This window comes from Pongo pygmaeus, chromosome 16 (assembly GCF_028885625.2).
Source record: "Pongo pygmaeus isolate AG05252 chromosome 16, NHGRI_mPonPyg2-v2.0_pri, whole genome shotgun sequence".
NCBI lineage: Eukaryota > Metazoa > Chordata > Mammalia > Primates > Hominidae > Pongo > Pongo pygmaeus.
The window spans coordinates 21,565,896-21,587,039 of record NC_072389.2 but is presented as its reverse complement, the minus strand read 5'-3'; the positions used below and the strand labels follow the sequence as shown (position 1 = coordinate 21,587,039).

Below are 21,144 nucleotides of genomic sequence, written 5' to 3'. Positions count from 1 at the left end.
TGGTGTCACTGCACTCCAGCCTGGGTGACAGAGCAAGACTCCATCTCAAAAAATACATAAAAATAAAATTAAAAAAATTAGCCAAATATGGTGGTTTGCACATGTAGCCCCAGGCTGAGGTGGGACAATCGCTTGAGCTCAGGAGTTTGAGGCTGTAGTGAGCTATGATCATGCCACTGTACTCCAGCCTAGGCAACAGAGTGAGACCTTGTTTCAAAAAAGACCCCAAAACCAAACAACAAAATAAAATCACAAAAATGAAAATATATCAGATTTCTTTTCATTTCTTAGATGTATTCTGCATATGAAAGACACACATTAAAATTGCAGGTCCAGGCCAGGCGTGGGGGCTCACGCCTGTAATCCCAGCACTTTGGGAGGCTGAGGGAGGTGGATCACCTGATGTCAGGAGTGGGAGACTACCCTGGCCAACATGGTGAAACCTCGTCTCCACTAAAAATATGAAAATTAGCTGGGCATGGTGGTGGGAGCTTGTAATCCCAGCTACTCAGGTGGCTAAGGCAGGAGAATTGCTTGAACCCGGGAAGCAGAGGTTGCAGTGAGCCAAGATTGCACCACTGAACTCCAGCCTGGGCGACAGAGTGAGACTGTCTCAATAATAAATAAATAAACAAACAAACAAATAAATAAATAAAATGCAGGTCCAGGTAGCACTCCCAGTGGTCCCACACATCTGTCCCTTGTTTCAACAGTGTTAGGACAGACCTGAGCCCTCCCTCTCTTCCAGCCTCTCCTAACCTCCAATCTCCTCTCCAGTTACAACCTCCAGGACCATCTTCTCAGCCATCTCCTGCCTCCAGGACCAGCCAACCCCATTGTTGTTAGAAATAAGGTTAGCTCCTTATTGCAGAACAACCACGACCTCCCAGATTCGTCAGAATGATTCCACCAAGAAGGAAACTGTGGTCAGCTGCCTGGTCCATGTGTATCGGTGGGTCTCCAGAACTTACAGTTCCCTGGGCTTCTATTTCAACCACAATGAGTGGCTCTGGAGGGCTTTGGCTGCTTCTTCCATGAGTTGGTTCAATAGAAGCACAAGGGCACAGTGTGTCTCTTGGAAGCACAAAACCAGCTGCACCATCTTCCAACGTGCACAGAAGCCATCTCTAGATGAGTGGGGAAAACCATGGATGCCATCAAAGCCACCATCGCCTGGAGAAGAATCTGAATCAGACCCTTATGGATCTGCATGCCCTGGGTTCTGCCCACACAGACCTTCATCTCTGTGACTTTCAGGACAGCCATTTCCTAAATGGGAAGATGAAACTCTTCAAGATGACGGGCAACCACTGCAGTTACCTTTGCTGGCCAGCCAGCCCCCAGGCCCGCCTGCACCAGTCTCCTCTTTTCCAAAAGCCTACCCGCAAGCACAACCAGGGCCTCCAGAGCCCAGCAGTCTTTGAGGGGCTCCTCTGCACCTCCTGGTATCAAGGCTTCTGCCTGACCCTCTCCCTCCAGCCAGTAGGCAGCTTTTCAACCACCCTCCAGCCTTCTCCCAAGCCTTGGACCAAAGGGGAAGAAAGTTTTTAAAGCAAAAAAAAAAACAAAAAAAAACCCAAAAACAAAGAAAAATAGGATATGGAAAAATTGACAGTAATACAACAGAGAGCTCAGAAATAAATCCAAACATATCTGGTCAACTGACTTTTGACAAGGGCATCAAGAGGACACAATGGAGAAAGAATAGTCACTTCTTGGCTGGGTGCAGTGGCTCATGCCTGCAATCCCAGCAGTTTGGGGGGCCAAGGCAGGTGGATCACCTGAGGTCAGGAGTTTGAGACCAGCCTGGCTGACACGGTAATTACGTTTTTTATTTCCAAGAATTCAAATGGATTCTTGTCTCAGTTCATAATTTCTCTAAGGTCTACACATTATAAAGTCCTTTCCTGACATTCTGCTATTGCCATTCCCTTGGTTCTTCCATGGATTGTACTCTCTTTTTGTGGTGTATAATTTCCCACGTGTTAATTTCTGGTTCTGCGCTTGTCTGCTATGTTAACGTTGAAGCAAGGATGATAATAGAACCTCCCTAAAACTGATCCTGTCCTTGTCCAGTAGCTGAACCCACTTTTGTAAGATGAATGAAAGGCCACAAGATTAGGATTTGGGGTGGGGATCCTGAATTCTGTGAAAATACAGGCATAGTTTCTGTAATCCCTTACTGCTCAGGAGTCATGTGGCCAGAGGTCACAAGATTTGTGTCTTCCCCAATGACTCCTGTAGATAACGTCACTCTTGTCTAAGATTGGCCTTTTGGGATGTTTTTCAGACTCACCCCACCTGGACTCAACCTGTGGCCTCATCCAGACATGGACTCAGTGCATGAGGACCATTTCCACACCCCTATGATTGCATCCCCAACCACTTGGGATAACATCATTCATTCTTTTGCACGTGGAAATCCAGTTTTCCCAATACCATTGTAATTCCCCGGTGGGTTCTTCCTGCTTGCTGCACTGACAAAACCAGTTCACTGAGGCCATGTTATTGCAGTAAGGAGTTGAATTAACTCAATGCCAGCCACATGGAAGGACTGGAGTTATCACTGAAATCCACCTCCCCAAAGGCTGAGGTTAGGGTGTTTCAAGGCAAGTTTTGTGGGCAGGGAGGGGACTCAGGAATGGGTGCTCTTTAATGGTTAGGGCTTCTCTAAGTGTGTTCTGAATGGCAGACTGCACCCCGCAGGCAGCACCCAGAGACATCTCTTTGCAGTGTATCAGCCCAGGCCTCCAGACTGTGGCCTCTGCTCGCCTCTCCTGTTCCACATGTGGATTTTATTTTTGTTTTTGGCTTCACTTCTGATTTATTCATTTAGCCATTTACTGCAGGAGCGAGGTGAGGATAGGAGAGTACTTGGGGTGCCCTCAATGGCCAGTGTGGTCTGGGGTCCCCGAGCAGGACAGTGAGTTTGGGGTCTGGGGCTCAGGCGCTATGGCAGTAGGCTGTGCGAAGTGACAGGAAGACATCCACTGCACATATTTTCTTTGGTTTTAAAGAAAGACGTTACCATTTCATGTTATATTTGTTTTATGAGACAGAGTTTCATTCTGTCACCCAGGCTGGAGAGCAATGGTGCCATCTCAGCTCACTGCAACCTCCACATCCCAGGTTCAACCGATTCTCCTGCCTCAGTCTCCCGAGTAGTTGGGATTACAAAAAAAAGTACATTTTAAAGCAGAGTAACAAATTAATAACTAAGCATGGAGTGGAAAGAGGGGACCCCCAAGGACTGGAAATGGCAACAATAGACTATGAACCAAATTTCTCCCATGGTTGATTTGGCCTATGCCCAGGAATGAGCAAAGACAGCAGGCCTGTGAGACTGGAAGCAAGATGGAGTCAGCCATGCTAGACTTCTCTCACCGTCGTCATCTTTGCAAAGCTGGTCTCACCATTTATTGAAGTGAATTTTTTTTTTTCTTTTTTTGAGACAAAGTCTTGCTCTGTTGCCTAGGCTGGAGAACAATGGTGCGATCTCAGCTCACTACAACTTCTGCATCCCAGGTTCAAGAAATTCTCCTGCCTCAGCCTCACTATGCCTGGCTAATTTTTGTATTTTTAGTAGAAACGGGGTTTCACCATCTTGGGACTCACAACACACATCAGCCCATCTCCTCTCCTTCTTGGCAGGGATGGTCACGATCCTCATTTCCCAGTGAAAGGAACCAAAACTCCATTATAGGGTTTCACCATATTGGCCAGGCTGGTCTCAAATGCCTGACCGCAAGTGATCCAAGTGCCTCGGCCTCCCAAAGTGCTGGGATTACAAGTGTGAGCCACTGCACCCAGCCAATTAGGAGGAAATATCCAACATTTAGCCAGGTGCAGTGGCTCACTCCTTAATCCCAGCACTTTCAGAAGCTGAGGTGGGAGGATCACTTGAGCCCAGGAGTTTGAGTCCAGGCCGGCCAACATAGTGAGACCCTGTCTCAACAAAACATTTAAAAATTAGCCAGGCATGGTGGTGTGCGCCTGTAGTCACAGCTACTTGGGAGGCTGAGATGGGAGAGTGTTTCAGCCCAGAAGGTCAAGTAAGCTGTGATTGTGCCACTGTACTCCAGTCTGCATAACAGAGCAAGACCCTGTCTCAAAAAAAAAATCCAAAATATATAAATAATTGATACAACTCAAAACAAATAACCCAATTTTTTAAATGTTTTAAAAAAAGAACTTGAATAGACCTTTCCTTAAAGAAGATATAAAAATAGCAAGTGGGTATCTGAAAGGTGTTCTGCATTATAGATCATTAGGGAAATGCAAATCAAACCCACTGAGATACCCCCTCACACCCCTTATGACCATTATCAAAAAGTCAAAAGATAAATATTGGCAAGAGTGCGGAGAAATGGGAACTTTTGCATACTATGGATGAGAATACAGATTGATACAGCCATTCTGGAAAAGTGTATGAAGATTTCTAGAGAAATTAAAAATAGAACCACCATATGACTCAGCAATCCCTCTTCTGGGCATACACTCAAAGGAAATGAAATCATTACTTTGTAAAGATAACTGTATTCTCATGTTCATTGCAGCCTTAATCACAATAGCCAAGATATGGAAACAATCTAAGTGTCCATCAATGGATAAATGGATAAAGAGACTGTGGCACACATACACAATGGAATATTATTCAGCCCTAAAACAAACAAGGTCTTGCCATTTGCCGCAAGATGGATGAGGCTGGAGGACATCATGCTTTGTGAAATAAATCATACACAAAAAATCAAATATTGCATAAACCCATTTATATGTGGGATGTAAAAATGTAAATAAATAAATCTACAGAGATAGAGAGTAAAACATTGTCTACCAGGAGAGGTAGGAGAGGGGAGGAATTGGGGACATGGAGGCCAAAGGATACAAAGTAGCAGGTATGAAGGATGAACAAGCCTAGAGATGTATGACATGAGGACTGCAGGGAACAAAATTGTTCTGTATGTGAAATTCATGCTCAATGAGTAGATTTCAACTGCTCAAAAGCAATAAGGAAATGGGGAACTATGTGAAATGATTGGTGTGTTAATTTCTTTCAGTATAGGAATCTTTTACAATCTATATATAACCTTTAACATCATGTTGTAAGCCTTAACTATACACAAGAAAATTTATTTTTAAAAAAGAAAAATTGACAGTCAAAGACTGACAAAGCAAAGACTAAGTAAATAAAAACAGGGGTAACTGTATTTATATCTGTTAAACAAAACAAAACAAAACAAAAAATGGGCCACCCACTGAGGCAAGTGCCTGCATCAATAGAGCTTTGTGGAGGCACAATTTGACAACAACCCAGAAAAAACACAAGCCACAGAAACTACTGTAACCATGCTTTCCAAAGAGGGTTTTGGAACTCAGCATGTAAAGGGAGAAAGCAGGCAGGAGAGAAGAAAGGGAGGGGGAGCAGGCAGTGAAGGGGTGGTTACATTCTTAGGAAGCTCTAATTAGTGCTCAGTAAATCTTTTACAAAGATAAGGTAAACATTTGAAAAGAGGGAGGAAAGAGTCAATTATGCAGCCATCTCAGGGTAGCCTGAAGAGTGACTGATCTCATTTTCTTGTTCTGTACCTGGGAAGATAAGCCTATAATCAACATTGTCAGTGTCAGATTGAATAGAACTCAGTTTTACGTCTTAAACTGAGGTTGCAGAGCCAGGGTTACAACTGGCATATGCTTATTTTATAGGGGGACATGGATCCTGAAATATTTAGGGGCTAGCAAGGAATGTCCCTGTGAACAGTTTGTAAGGGGGGCCATATGGAGAGGTACGTGGCCTTTGTGGTAGTGGGGACCTGGCTTATGTCTAATGCCATCACACAGGATTGTGAAATGGCAGCTATCTCTTTGGGGAGAAAGAATGGCAGTGTTGCATGACTAAGATCCCAAACTTATGTCTCCCTTAGCATAACAGGTTTGGCAGTCCAAGACTTTATTTTCTTTTACATATTAAAAAAACTCTAATGAAAGAGCTATGTGAGAGATATAAAGAGGGTATTTCCAAGGAAAAAAGGGTGCAACCAGCAGGGACAAAAAGGAATTCTAAATGTGTTTATGCTTGGTAACTTAACCTTAAAACACACAGAACAAAGCTTAACAAACGAAAAAAAGAAATAAGTTGACGATCATTGTGGGAAACTTTAATATCTGTGTCTCAGCCACTGAAAAATAAACAAACATCAGTAAGGAAATAGAATCATTAAAGGATGCATTTAACACGCTCGATCTAATTGAGAGACGTGGTACACTACACTCAACATGCAGAATACATATCCTTTTCAAGTGCAGAAGCAATATTTATAAAAATTAACCATATTTTTGATCATTGAGAAGACACAAATTCCAAAGAGTTTTAGTTATACAAATATTTAATCAGAGTGGAACTATAAGTTTGGAAATTAAGCAAAACATTTTCAGTATGGTAAAGGGATGAATAAAATCAAAGTTTGCTTTTCTGAAACACTAATAAAATTGATGGCCCCCAGCAAGACTGATTAAGAAAACAGACAAAAGGCAGAAACTCTAACTGCAGACCTTATAAATATTAAAAAAGATAAATGAATAATAGAACAACTTTGAAATTTTATATAAAATGAACAAATTGATTTGGCAAACACAGGTTACCAAAATGAATATTCAAATATATGTAATTGAACCTGTAATTAAACACCTTATAAAGAAAACTACAGTCTCACGTGGCTTAATAAGTGAATTCTTTCCAAATGCTTAAGGAAGAAATAGCACACATCTTACATCAACTCTGTCAGAAATAGGAGAAGAAACATTTCTCAAGTTGTCTAAACAGCATAGCTTTAATACTTCATATTAAAACCTCACAAGTCTGGGCGCAGTGGCTCATGCCTGTAATCCCAGCACTTTGGGAGGCCGAGGAGGGTGGATCACGAGGTCAGGAGATTGAGACCATCCTGGCTAACAGGGTGAAACCCCGTCTCTACTAAAAAATACAATAAATTAGCCAGGCGTGGTGGTGGGTGTCTATAGTCCCAGCTGCTCAGGAGGCTGAAGCAGGAGAATGGTGTGAACCTGGAAGGTGGAGCTTGCAATGAGCCAAGATCATGCCACTGCATTCCAGCCTGGACAACAGGACGAGACTCCATGGCAAAAAAAAAAAAAAAAAAAAAAAACAGAAGAAAAACTTAGACTCCACTTTCTCTTGTGAACGTTAAGTACAAAATTACCAAATGAAATATGAGCAAGCCCATCTCAACCACACATAATATGGTATTAATCACATATCACAACAAAGTTGATTTAATTCCAGAAGTGCAATGTTAAACATTCAAAAGCCAATCACTGTTAAGTTACCTTATCAACATAAAAAGATAAGAAAAAACATTGCTCAATCAAGAAAGAAAAAAGCAGTTGATAAAATTCAGTACCTATTCATAAATCTTAAAACCTGTCAACAGAGAGGAAGCAATATGTGAGCTAAACACTCCCCAAGCTGAGAATAGTGACATAACTTATTTGCAGCCAAAAGATGAAAATTGCAGGCCGGGCACGGTGGCTCACGCCTCTAATCCCAGCACTTTGGGAGGCAGAGGTGGGCAAATCACAAGTTCTGGAGGAGTTCAAAACCAGCCTGGCCAACATGGTGAAACCCTGTCTCTACTAAAAATAAAAAAAAAATGAGCTGGGCGTGGTGGCACATGCCTGTACTCCCAGCTATTAGGGAGGCTGAGGCAGAAGAATCGCTTGAACCGTGGAGGTGGACGCTGTGACAGTGAGCTGAGATTGTGCCACTGCACTCCAGCCTGGCAACAGAGCAAGACTGTGTTTCAAAAAAAAAAAAAAAAAAGAATGAAAATTGAATTGCAGTATAATCTTAAAATTTTTGAGAAATCTACGTTTTTCAGCTAAAAAGAGACAGACTCAGCCTTTCGACCTTTCTTCTTTCCCTCTTTGGAAGGCAATCCAAGGCCTGGAAAAACAGCAGCCACATTGTAACCAAAAGAATAAAAACATGGCTAAGAAAGTATCAGGAAACTGAAAAGAACCCTGGACTGCCTTCCTCTGCACGTTTTAAGTGACAAAAATGAAATCTATATTTCTTTAAGTCACTGAATCAGATTTATTCTTTCTGTGGCTACAAGTAGCCCTAAATGATGTATTCAATACTAAAATCAATACTAAAATACACACTAAAATACTAACATTTTGGTCTTGAACTACTGATCTCAGGTGATACACCCATCTCAGCCTACCAAGGTGCTGGGTTTACAGGCATGAGCCATCACACCCACCTCAAAAGCTTTGTGTTTTTAAATATATTAGACATGTCTCTAGTTTCAAAAAAAAAAAAAAAAAACCCTTAATAATGTAGGAGAATAAGAGAAACTTTTTCCAAAAAAGAGAAATTATTGTGATTATTTTACCTTATTGGAATGTTGGATAATATAGCCAGCTTTATTAATCATCGAGCATGCTGTAAATTTTCTATTATAATAGGATTTGTACCTCAATTAAGGTGATAAAGTTTTAAAGCTCAGAAAGTGAAAGCCAGCCCCACCCCTCTCCTAGAGTGGCTGGGGACAGCAGTTGCATGGGCGCCTTTCCTTGTGACATCACAGGACCTTCATGACACGTGGCTGCTTGACCCCGCCTCCTTTCCCTTTCATCTTTCTCATTGACCAATGGGCTTGGAGCATTAAGGCCACACCCCTATTCTGCATTCTAGTGCAGCCCTGGTGACGCCTCCTCTGGCTCAGTCACATAGCTGCGTGGTACGTGACTGGAGGCATATCACTGCCTTTGCCTGGATCACGCCAATGTGGCCCCAACCCCACCTCCCTCCCCTCCCCATGATGTCAGAGAAAAACCAACAGAGCAAATTGCCTGAGGCCAAGGAAAAGGTAAAACGCATAGGATTGCGGGACCCCACCCCAACCCAACCCCAGGTCCCCTCTGATGGCAGAACAGCTGTCAGAGTCCGTGTCACTCCAGAGGTACACCAGGCTGGGCCCCCCCAATGCCTCTGGGCTCCCTCAACCAAAATCTTGTGTCAGCCCCAACCCCTGCCCTCACCTGACTTTGAGCGGGTGACTCAAGGGACTCCCTGCTCTGTACTCTGCCCTCACCTCCTCTTGCCTGAAAACTGACCTCCCTGGGCCCTTCAGGTTCATGTTTCCAAGGAACTGGATGCCCCAGCACCTGCCCTCACCAGTCACCCCAGGGTGACTTTGGGCAGGTGACTCCTGGGGCTCCCCACTCCATACTCTGCCCTTGCCTACCGCTGCCCCATGGCTGACCTCCTTGGGCTGTTTGGGCTCATGTCTCCAAGAACCTGGGTCCCAACCCTGCGAACCCCAACCCAATCTCAAAGAGGCAACTTGGGCATAGCACTGATGTCACCCGTCCCCCACCACCCCACGGAGGAGTGGAATGTACTGACGGCACAGTCCCTCTGGGAACTGTCATTACTGCTGCAAGACTGGCCTTTGATCTTAGGACCCATCCCCTAAGTGTTCTCACCCCATTTCTGGTTACGCTGGTTGCAGCACAAATTTCCATCTGGAAGGGGAGTGGGGACCATGTGACCTAGGATCAAGAAGTTTCAGGCTGCCTTACTCCCTTAACACAGAAGTTGACTGTTTGAAAAGCCTACACCTCCCTTGTGAACTCAAAATGTTGACAGTGTCTCTGGGTGGCAATGGGAGAACGGGTTTGGTTTGGTTTTCTCCCAGGCTTCTACTCTCCAGAGAGACTTCAACAGTTTTTCCTAAGTTCTCCGCCTCATATTTGAATTCTCCATGGTTCTGGCACCAGAGTGCCCATCAGTCAGTGATCTTTGAAGTGAGATTTGCTCATCTTCTGTGGAAGAGACCTTTGGAAACTGAACTTGACAACTTGAATCTTCCTCATCTCATCTCAACCTGGGGTACTTTCAGTGCCACAGGATACATATGGGGCATCTTTCTGAAGCATCACTTTCCCTTGATTCTCTTGAGAGAGACAAAACATTAATGTTCTTAGGGATGACAGTCACACATATATTTCTAAGAGACTAGCAGACTTCTCTCCAAAATGAAGCTTGGGTTGTCCTCTTTCTGTTCAATTCCCAGATTTAACAGAAAGGCTGCCTTCTGCCCTGAGGATACGTGACTTTTACTTTTCTACCTCTGCCTCTGGTTTTGGTCCCTGGCAGCTGCTGATTTGTGGCAAAATCCCAGAGCTCGGAGGCAGAAGAATGAGTTTCGGTTCCATTATTGCCTTTCTTTTAGCCATGGTATCAATCTCTCTCAGTCACTAAGTGATTGCAACAACACCTTGTACAGTTGTCGGTGGCATTAAATCAGATAGTCTATAAGAGTATTTTGTATAAACTGTAAAGTGACTGTAGGAGCTTGTAGTTCTCATGAGTATCACTGCTCCTCTTTTCCACAGTTTACAGATGATCATCAGTGGAACAGTGCTGGTGTTGGTACCGGAGCAACCGACAGCAAACAGAAGAAAATAAATAATGGCACTAACCCTGAGAAAACCACTTCTGGTGGTTACCATTCACCTGAGGATGTGAGTCGTGGCTGGCTGGTCTCCTGAGGACAAGGGGCACAAGGGGAAGTCGAGGGTAACTGTTGAGATTGTGGAAGGAAGAACTGCTGGGTACTGGTTAAGAATTCTGGGTTTGAATCCTACCTCTCTCTCCATCTGCGAGGGACACGATTTACGGCAAATTGCTTGAGTTCTTTGGACCTCTATTTTCACATCTGTAAAATAGGGGTGGTAATGTTTTACTTACATGTGTGAAGCTTAAATCAGATTTGTTATTGTTGTTGTTGTGTTAATCTCTAGTCCAGGGCCTGCTGTAAACTCCTCTCCTCTTTGGGCTTCCATTTCCTGAGGAGGTAGAGTTAGAGTATTAGAGGTTTCTGTTTGCTCTGAGACTCTGGGATTTAAAGATTCACTAGAATGGAAACCTTGGGGCCAAGGGCTCCTGTCTGCCTTTTCCATCCTATATCCCAGCTGGGAAGAACTGTCCCTGGCCCCTATGTGCTTGCTCAATGCTTGTTGAATGAACACATCTTTCTAAATCACAAGCTAGCAGAAGGGTGGGCTTTTCTCACATTCCATGTCTGAAGGTTTCTGTTACTGTCTTTTCTGGAGAATCTAGTTTCAGACTTTCAGTATTGTGGCTGTGGGCAAAAACCAATAAAGACCCAAATCCTTTTTCTTTGGGCATTAAGGAGAGTTGATCAGTTCGTGTTCCCATTGGGTCTAAGAACTTTGCCCTTAAAATCCATTCCCAACCCCTGCCTACCGCTTCCTGGCCTGGGGAATAGAATCGAGGGGCTACCCTCAGTCACCTTCCTTTGACTCTCCCCACAGAAACAACAGAACCGAGCTCAGCTGAAAGAAGTAACATGGTTTCTTTCTTTGCTCACGACATGTCTGCTGGGTTTCGGGGGCACTCAGATGTAGAGGCCCCAGTCTCGTCTCGCCTACTCCCAGTATGGGGAGGAAGGCTCACCTCCCAGATTCCACCGTGTCCCCACAGGGTCCCTGATAACCTGGTCCCATGGGTGGGCCTGTCCTGGGGCAGTGGTGCCATTCTGGGGGCATGTCTCTTGCTGTGCCATCTCTGCCTCCCTCTAGTAAGAGCTCTGTCTTCCTCTTCCTATAGGAAAAGCAGGAAAGCCACCAATATCAGCAAGCCCTAAGGAGGCAGCTAGAGGTGAGTGGAGGGTGTGAAGTTCCCTCCTGTCATCTGGAGAAGGTTTCTTTGCTTCTCTTTCAGCACTTGCTTGTCTTTTCTCCCAAAGGCCCAGGATCATACCATACGAATCCTTATGTGTCAGAAAACTGAACTGGAGACAGCGCTCTATTACAGCCAGGATGCTGCTAGGAAATTTGAAGGTGGGAATCTGGGCATCCCATCATCCTTCAACCTGGCATTTTCACAGGCCTTTGGGCTGCATCTCAACCTCTCTCATTCCAGAAGAATCCAAGGATCTGGCAGGCTGCCTGCATCATTCCTGGAACTTTGCAAGAGAGTTACAGCGGGGTCTGTCTGCTGTGTCCACACAGCACAAGAAGGCAGACAGGGTGAGTCCAACCACCTACCCGGTCCCCCGGGAGCCCAGCTTCACAGATGGAGGAATGACACTAAAGGTCCCTTCTGCAGGATGCAGTGTCCTGCCCAGAAGACAGCATGGGCCATTTCTTGCTGCTTTTGTGTGTGGTTGTTAGAGGCAGGTTGGGGCTGGGTCAGCTGCTGTGAGTGAGTTGCGGGGCGCTGTGGGGAGCGAGCACTGGACACAGAGCTCCGAGGCCAAGTGCCCACCCTGCCCATACTTGGCTGTGCCCTTGGTCAAATCCTAGGTGGGGGTTAGGGTACTTGTACCATGAAGGTACAGAAGAGTATCTTTAGTATGTTACCATTTGTGTAGAGAGAGGGAACACATGTACGTGTGTGTGTGTCTCTGTGTGTGTACGTATTATGGTAATATACATAAAACATGTTTGTAAGGATTCATAAAAAACTCAGGCGAGAGGAACAGTATTGGGGGGAGATATTTCCCTTCTGTACCTTCTGAGGTTTGGACTATGCCAATGTATCGTTCTTTCAAAAATCAACAAAGGATTAATTTCCTCCTCCTTATCTGTGCCCCTACCCCCACCAAAAGAATGGGTTTAGAGAATCAGATATACCTGGGTGTTGAAATCCCAGCTCTAAGTGATCTTAGGCAAGCACTTAACCTTTAATACCCCATGTTTTTCATCTACACAATAGAGGTGATAATGATAACTGTCTCCTATGGTGGTGGTGAGGATTAAATGGGATTGTTAGCTTAGGGCCTGGTGAAGCACTCAATAAAGTTTCCAACAGTGGTAGTAATAATATCTATAGCAGCATTACTGTAATAATGCTGTATACAGTAATAGTAAAATTTTCTCATCTCTCTGGGCCCCTGTTAGCCACCTAACAATTCAGTCTTTTTCCCTGTCCCTTCCACCCTTACTGAGTTCTTTGAAAAACAAGTGAGAGCCAGGTGTGGTGGCACATGCCTGTAATCCCAGCTACATAGAAGGCTGAGGAGAAGAATCGCTTGAACCCGGGAGGCAGAGGTTGCCGTGGGGTGAGATTGCGCCTTTGCACTCCAGCCTGGGCAATAAGAATGAAACTCCATCTCAAAAAAAAAAAAAAAAGAAAAAAAAAATTATACCATGGACTTGCAAATGCCTTGAGAACATGTCAGGTGGGATTGAGAGGGAGCAAGTGTTACTGTGGAGTAGTCACTGTAGCTGTCATCACTGGTTGGTCAGCTGCTCCTCTGCCTGCTGTATCCTGACTTGACCTTTCTCTATTTGCAGTATATCAAGGAGTTAACAAAGGAGAGGGACGCTTTGAGTCTGGAGCTGTACAGGAACACGTAGGATAGGGGAAGGTGGGATGGGAGGTCTGAGAGCCCTTAGCGTGGGTGGTGTGCTGGGAGGTGGGGGGTACAGGTGAGCATGGCAGGGGGTCATACAGGTTTGCATGTGTGCACAGGGAAGCTCCAGTGCCGGCTGTGCCACTGACTCATGGGGTAGCCTCAGGCAACTCATGTCTTCTCTCTGGCCTGCCACCTGGGACTTTTAATTCCTGGGTCCCTTCTAGTGCCACGGTTCTGTGGTTGTGGGGCGAGGGTAGAGGGTCGATCACCAAAGTGGTCCTTTCTGTTCTTCGTTCATTCCTTTCTCTATTGCCTCCGGCCATAGAATAACCAATGAGGAGCTGAAGGAGAAAAATGCCGAACTACAAGAAAAACTTCGACTCGTAGAAACTGAAAAGTCTGAGATCCAGCTCCACATCAAGGAGCTAAAAAGGAAACTGGAGACGGGCAAAATCCTGCTGCCACAGGTGAGCAGTGGCAGCCCCGGGGGATGTGGGAGCCCTATCCAGCTGGGACCATGGTCTAGGGATCATGCAGGGTATGGGGAGGCTCCAGCCAAGAGCTGGAAAATTTGGGTCCTTGTTCTGGTCCCACCATAGAATCCTCTAGAGTGTGCTAAAAATCTACAAATTGGGACCATGCCTGGGAAATCAGAAAACCTCAGGGTTAGGGCTTAAAATTTCTTTTTAAAGAATCATAGACTAAAACCGTTATTTTATAGATTACATTTATATACCTAGCTTATGAGTCTATTTCCTTTTGAGGTTCAAACCAACACTTTGCAGGAGGAGAAGATGTGGAATCAGGAGGAGGAGCTACGGGATCAGAAGGAGAAGCTACGGAAGCAGGAGGAGAAGATGTGGAGACAGGAGCAGAGGCTGCGGAAGCAGGAGAAGGAGCTGCACGAGATGGAGGAGCAGATGCGGAAGCAGGAGGAGCAGATGTGGGAGCAGGATAAGCAGATGCGGAAGCAGGAGGAGCATATGTGCGACCTGGAGGGGCAGATGCGGAAGCAGGTGGAGGAGATGCAGAAGCAGGAGGAGCAGATGATGAAGCAGGAGGAACAGATGCGGGAGCAGGAGGAGCAGATGATGAAGCAGGAGGAGCAGATGATGAAGCAGGAGGAACAGATGCGGAAGCAGGAGGAGCAGATGATGAAGCAGGAGGAGCAGATGAGGAAGCAGGAGGAGCAGATGCGGAAGAAGGAGGAGCAGATGCGGAAGCAGAAGAAGCAGATGATGAAGCAGGAGGAGCATATGTGTGACCTGGAGGGGCAGATGCGGAAGCAGGAGGAGGAGATGCGGAAGCAGGAGGAGCAGATGATGAAGCAGGAGGAGCATATGCGCGACCTGGAGGGGCAGATGCGGAAGCAGGAGGAGGAGATGCGGAAGCAGGAGGAGCAGATGTGGAAGCAGGAGGAGCAGATGCGGAAGCAGGAGGAGCAGATGCGGAAGCAGGAGGAGCAGATGTGTGAGCTGGAGGAGCAAATGCGGATGCAGGAGGAGCAGATGAGGGAGCAGGACGAGAGGCTGCGATTTAAGGAGGAGAGGCTGTGGGATCAGGATGAGAAGATGCAGGAGGAGGAGGAGAAGATGAGGGGGCAGGTGGAGGAGAAGACGCGGGGGCAGGTGGAGAAGATGCGGGAGAAGGAGAGGACGGGAGAGCAGAAGATGCAGGAGGAGCGGTGCTCAGAGCCCTGGCTCCCTCCCTCCGAAGATCTGTATCATACGAGCCACCCTGGCAGCGTGAAGCCTGCACGAGAGGCCACGGAGGGTTCTCCTGATGACAATTGCACTGCACAGCAGATCATGCAGCTGCTTGGTGGAAGGAAGAATGCCCAGGAGTGCCCAGTCTTAGGCAGCACCTCCTGCATCCCATTCTTCTACCGAGGAGACAAGAGAAAGATGAAGATCATCAGTATCTAAAAGCCGGCACTGTCAACAAGGCCTACAGAAGTGTAAGCCGCCACGTGACCTTGTGAATATCGTCTGAGAACAAACTTGAAAAAAGAAAATTTATTTTAAATTGTGGCAAAATACTGGCCGGGCACGGTGGCCTGCACCTGTAATCACAGCACTTTGGGAGGCTTAGGCGGGGGGATCACCAATCCCAGCTACGTGGGAGGCTGAGGTTGCAGTGAGCCGAGATCACACCACTGCACTCCTCTCTGGCTGACAGAGTGAAACTCCCATCTCAAAAAAAAAAAAAAAAAAAAAAAAAAAAAAAAAAAAAATTTCTACTTGAGGACTCTAATATCTATGTATGTTTCTATTTTTTTTTTTTCTTGGTCTTTCTCATTTAGTCTTGTGTTGTCTTGTCTTATGGCATGCCTAGTAAACTTTTATCTGCCTCCAGAGAGTATTGACTTTGACTTTATGGCACACAATTGGCGTTTAAGCAGATCACCTTCATCTAGTTTGGGACTAAGCTGGCTCAAAGCAGGTTTTAGTTTTTGTGACAGCTGGTCTATTTTTTATTCTTTTGGATTCTTAGGGGTGGCCCTTCCAGGATCCCCACCAAGGTCCCATCTCCTTACTGGGACCCAAATTCTCATTATGTCATTTCAGCCCTGTGAGAGTGCCAAACATTCAGCTAGGCTCTCCAGCCTCTTAACTATCACTTCATACTCAGTTTCTTAGCCTCTTAGCCCTCCACTGTTGACCAATCACCAAATGGGGGAAAGCACTACAGACTGTCAGGGTCACCTCTTAGGCCTGGTCACTCAAGTCCTGGCTGAGGTCTCCAATTACCTTCCAACAATTGTTTTTGATGGTGAGGGGGGACATATTTTTGTCCAGTTTTTCTAACTGTTCCTGTGGGGAGGCTAATCTATAACAAGCTATTCTGCCTTTAATGAATGTTGAAAACTTTTTTTTTTTTTTGAGATGGAGTCTCGCTCTGTTGCCCAGGCTCTAGTGCAGTGGTGTAATCTCTGCTTACTGTAACCTCCGCCTCCTGGGTTCAAGCAATTCTCCTGCCTCAGCCTCCCAAGTAGCTGGGATTACACGCATGTGCCACCACCCCTGGCTAATTTTTATATTTTTAGTAGAGACGGGATTTCACTATGTTGTCCAGGCTGGTCTCCAGCTCCTGACTCAGGTGATCTACCCGCCTCAGCCTCCCCAAGTGCTGGGATTACAGGAATGTGCCACTGCATCCAGCCCATCTGTCTTTTTAAAAATGTTTCTGATTTGAGGTATAATTTATATTCCATGAAATGCACAGATCTGGTTTACATTTTGATGACTTTTAACAAATGTATTACCCATGTAACCCACCTCCTTCGAAGATATGGAACATTTCTATCATCCAGAAAGTTCTCCTGTGCTTTCATCCTGTCCGGCACTCCCCCAGCAGCTGATGAACCTGCTGAGGACATTGGTACAGGATTCTGGCCTCCCCAAAAGAGCTACTTTGACAAGACTGCTTGCCTTACCCGGCACTAAATCCCTGCCTGCTCTCTCAAAATTTCCATCTTTAAACTGCTTGTACCTATAACCCTCCCACATGAAATCCATAGATAAACCAGCCCACAGCCTAATATTTACTGTATACCCAAGCTTTCAGAAATACGGCTCCCAGGAGTGGGGACTGATGGCTGCATCCCCTCCTCCTCCTGGAAGCCTCTACCAGCCTACAGAGCCCACAGAGTAGATCTCACCAGGCAGCTTGAGCCTGAAAGTGCTGCGGAGCCTCCTGCTGATTCACCCTCACTATGGTGGCAGCTGCACGGGAGCAGCTGGGCTCACCCATTAAGCAAGAAGACGTTGGCTTGATACTGACACTCCAACCCCAGCCTGGGCAAGCCTGGCTGAAAGGACCCTTTCTTCTGGTCAGACTGTGGGGAGATGGGCCAGAGCACACACGCTCTACCACCCTCCTCATGCTTCAGCTGTGCTTCCTTCTTAACAGAGGGAGCAGCTCATGGATTTGGCCAAAGTCTTCTTGAGGGCTGTAGGTTTGACAGGCTGGGTGTGTGGGGGCCACTGTGCTAGAGAGACAGACTGGTGTGTCAGAAGGCAGCCACCTGGCCAGAGGGGGGTCAACCCCCTTGGTAACCCCCTTCCCCCATCTGGACACAGAGCCCTGCACTCTCCACATGTGACTGCTCCCCTCAGAGCTGCCTCCAGAAGAGGGGTTCTAACCCTGTGGGTGGGGACATTGTGTTACTTTACAGTGGGCCATGGCTCCCTCTGATATCTCCAACTCAGAGGCAGTAGAGAGAAGATGAGAAATTCCCTGCATCTCTAGTCCTAGCTACTTGAGAGGCTGAGGGAAGAAGGTCACTTGAGCCCAGGAGTTCAAGGCTGCAATGAGCAATGATTACGTCAATGCATTCCAGCCTGAGCAACAGAGTGAGACCCAACCTCAAAAACAACAATAATAAGTTAAACATAAAACTACCACATTATTGGCCAGGCATGGTGGCTCACACCTGTAATCCCAGCAATTTGGGAGGCTGAGGCGGGTGGATCACGAGGTCAGGAGATCGAGACCATCCTGGCTAACACGGTGAAACCGTCTCTACTAAAAATACAAAAAAGTTAGCGAGGCACGGTGGGGGGCGCCTGTAGTCCCAGCTACTCCGGAGGCTGAGACAGGAAAATGGTGTGAACCTGAGAGGCGGAGCTTGCTGTGAGCTGAGATGGCGCCACTGCACTCAAGCCTGGGCGACAGAGCGAGATGCTGTCTCAAAAAAAATAAATAAATATGTAAGCATTCCACATTATTGACCAATTCCACTCCTAGGTATAGACACAAAGAATGAAAAGCAGACACTCAAGACACTTGTAAACCAATGTTCATAGCAGCATTACAATAGTCAAGAGATGAAAGCAACCTGGTTGCCCACTGATGAAGGGATAACATGTGGCTTACATATATAATGGACTAGTACTGAGCCTTTAAAAGAAAATTCTGATGCATGTGGATGAACCCCAAACACCTAAGAAGTTCAATAACCCAGTCACAAAAGGACAAATACCGCATGACTCCCCTTATAGGAGACACCTTGAATAGTCAAATTCTGAGACAAAAGTAGAATGGTGGTTGCTTGGGGACACAAGGAGTTAGTGTTTCATGGATACGGAGTTTCAGTCAGAGAAAAGGCAAAAGTTGTAGAGATGGATGGTGGTGATGGCTGGGCAATAATGTGAATATACTTAATGCCAATGAACTGTACACATAAAAATGATTAAAGCGGCAAGTTTTATGGTATGTATATTTTACCACAATCTGTAAATTTTTTTAATCACATTTTTTAAATTGTTATGAAAAAATACAAATAATCCATCCAAGTCATTTAGAAAAGGAGCATCAGATCAAGCTTTTCAAAGTGCCAAAACTCAGAAGATTACCTGGTTGCTTGCCCCATACCCAGCTGTCCAGAATTGACTTGGCCCTATATACAGGTGCAGGAGTTTCTTCTTCATCTTTTTTCTCTTTGTCATTCGGATCTTCTTTCTTTGTTCCACTTGGTTCGACACTATCATCTGCAGAATTAAAGATTTTTTAATCTGTAACTGCTTTTCAGAATGTCATACCGTTAGTCTCTGCAAATGTCCCTCCCCAAAAAGTTACAACACACGTCGTTAACTGAATGGCATGCGGTGTCCCCCACCCCCAGGGCTGTGAGCATGTGTGACTAATAAACTGCTACTTCATCTGTCCAGTGTCAGCATCCTATGTTCAGCCATCCCATATCCCTAGGGCAGGAATCTTCTAGGGTTATAAACAGAACTTTAATCAACCTCTCCTTGGTTATTTTACTGGTTCCATGATACAAGTTTTTCTGTGCAAAAGATCTGAATAGAAACTTCACAGAGGATACAAGAGTGGCAAAGAAGAACATGATACTCAGCATCGTTAGCCATTATGGAAGTGCAATTAAAACCACAATGAGATCCCACTAGACTTGTTAGAATGGCTCAACTAAAAAACACTGAGAACACCAAGTGCTAACAAAGACACAGAGCAACAGAAACGTGACAGATTGCCAGTGGGAAGGCAAACTAAAACAGCCACTTTGGAAAACAGTTCAGCACATGACCCAGCTTTCACACTACTAGGTCTTTATCCTAGGGAAATGGAAACTATATTCACACAAAATCTGTACAGAAATGCTCACAGCAGGATTACAATTGGGAAACAAAAATTGAAACAACCACAAGGTCCTACAGTAGCAGAATGGATAAACACCATGTTGTACATGCACATGACGAGATACTATTCAGCAATAAAAAGAACTATCAATACACAGAACAGCAGATAAACCTCAAACATATAACTGGGAGTAAATGAAGATGGTTTCAAAACGTTACTTAAAATATGGTTCCACTCACATGACATTCTCAAAAAGAATACTCTATACTGATGGAGAACAGATCAGTGGTTGCCAGGGTACAAGGCCAGGGAACACGTGATAAAAAGGAGCAGCACAAGAGAGCTTTCAGGGTGATGAAACTTCTCCATCCTGATGATGATGGGGGTTACACGAATCTATAGAAGTCAAAATATACTGAACTACATACCACAATAAAATAAATTTCATATAAGTTTTTTAGTTAAAATAATGTTGGCTGGGTGCGGTGGCTCACACCTGTAATCCCAGCACTTTGGGAGGCCGAGGCGGGCAATTCACAAGGTCAGGAGTTCGAGACCAGCCTGGCCAACATGGTGAAACCCTGTCTCTACTAAAAACACAAAAATTACTCAGGCTTGGTGGCACATGCCTGTAATCCCAGGTACTTGGGAGGCTGAGGCACGAGAATGGCTTGAACCTGGAAGGCGGAGGTTGCAGTGAGCTGAGATCATGCCATTGCACTCCAGCCTGGACCACCGAGTGAGACTGCCTTTCAGAAAAAAAAAAAAAAAAAGGAAAATATCTAGGTCCAGGGAGGACAGCTGGAATAGTCTGGTGGAATCATGTCAGAGCAGGGAGCTGGGACTGGAGGGCTGGAGTAGGGTGTGGCCCCACTCTAGGAAGGAACTAGGAAACGCATCCTGGGTGAAGCAAGAGCAGAGTCCCGTTCGGCAACAGGTGAGCATTTATCTTGATCTGAGAAACTACATGCACATTTAATAAGTCTCACTTAGCCTCTTATTTTCCTTAACAACATGGAAAATGAGAGAACAAACAATTCAGAAGGTTAAGACATGAAATACATTTAATTCAGAAATCATACACAGGAAGGTAGGAAATGAATGGGGGAAAAAAGCAGCTAATGGAAAGTGAAAACGGGCCAGATGCAGTGGCTCACGCCTGTAATTCCACCACGTTGGGAGGCCGAGGTGGGCGGATCACTTGAGATCAGGAGTTTGATACCGGCCTGGCCAACATGGTGAAACCTGATCTCTACTAAAAATATCAAAATTGGCCCGGCATGGTGGCAGCCACCTGTAATCCCAGCAGTTCGAGAGGCTGAGGCAGGAGAATTGCTTGAACCTGGGAGTCAGAGGTTGCAGTGAGCTGGCATCTTGCCACTGGACTCCAGCCTATACAACAGAGCAAGACTCCATCTCAAAAAAAAAAAAAAAAAAAAGTGAAAATAACCCAACATGTACTACGCAAAGCCTCTGGCCTAACAACAATACATTACCCTTTTAAATCTTTACAAACAACCTTGAAGGAGGCAGGCTTTGTTGTCTCCAGTTTACCAAGGTAGACACCTCGGATCACAGAATACAGAGTAGAACCCAGCCAGAAACACAGCTCAGGTGAGAACACAGGTGCTGG

The 21,144-nt window shown here is 45.6% G+C and overlaps 1 protein-coding gene and 1 long non-coding RNA gene across 2 annotated transcripts in view; one reads left to right on the top strand and one right to left on the bottom strand.

Annotated features, from left to right (window-relative positions):
* Positions 1 to 6,629: 6,629 nt before the first annotated feature.
* Positions 6,630 to 21,144, bottom strand: part of LOC129014662 (uncharacterized) — a 47,223-nt gene continuing 32,708 nt past the window's right edge. Inside the window, exons 19-22 of the long non-coding RNA XR_010124053.1 lie at positions 18,767 to 18,901; positions 11,544 to 11,650; positions 10,775 to 10,872; positions 6,630 to 7,127 (exon numbers count right to left, since the gene is read on the bottom strand). This is a non-coding gene — a long non-coding RNA (uncharacterized LOC129014662). The remainder of the gene's footprint in view (positions 7,128 to 10,774; positions 10,873 to 11,543; positions 11,651 to 18,766; positions 18,902 to 21,144) is intronic.
* On the top strand, positions 8,744 to 15,757 carry LOC134738373 (golgin subfamily A member 6-like protein 7). Its single transcript, XM_063653146.1, has 9 exons — positions 8,744 to 8,888; positions 10,420 to 10,548; positions 11,362 to 11,391; positions 11,657 to 11,707; positions 11,796 to 11,889; positions 11,972 to 12,078; positions 13,348 to 13,406; positions 13,735 to 13,876; positions 14,174 to 15,757. The coding sequence occupies exons 1-9, from the start codon at positions 8,805 to 8,807 to the stop codon at positions 15,332 to 15,334; spliced, it is 1,857 nt and encodes a 618-aa protein (XP_063509216.1). The 5' UTR covers positions 8,744 to 8,804; the 3' UTR covers positions 15,335 to 15,757.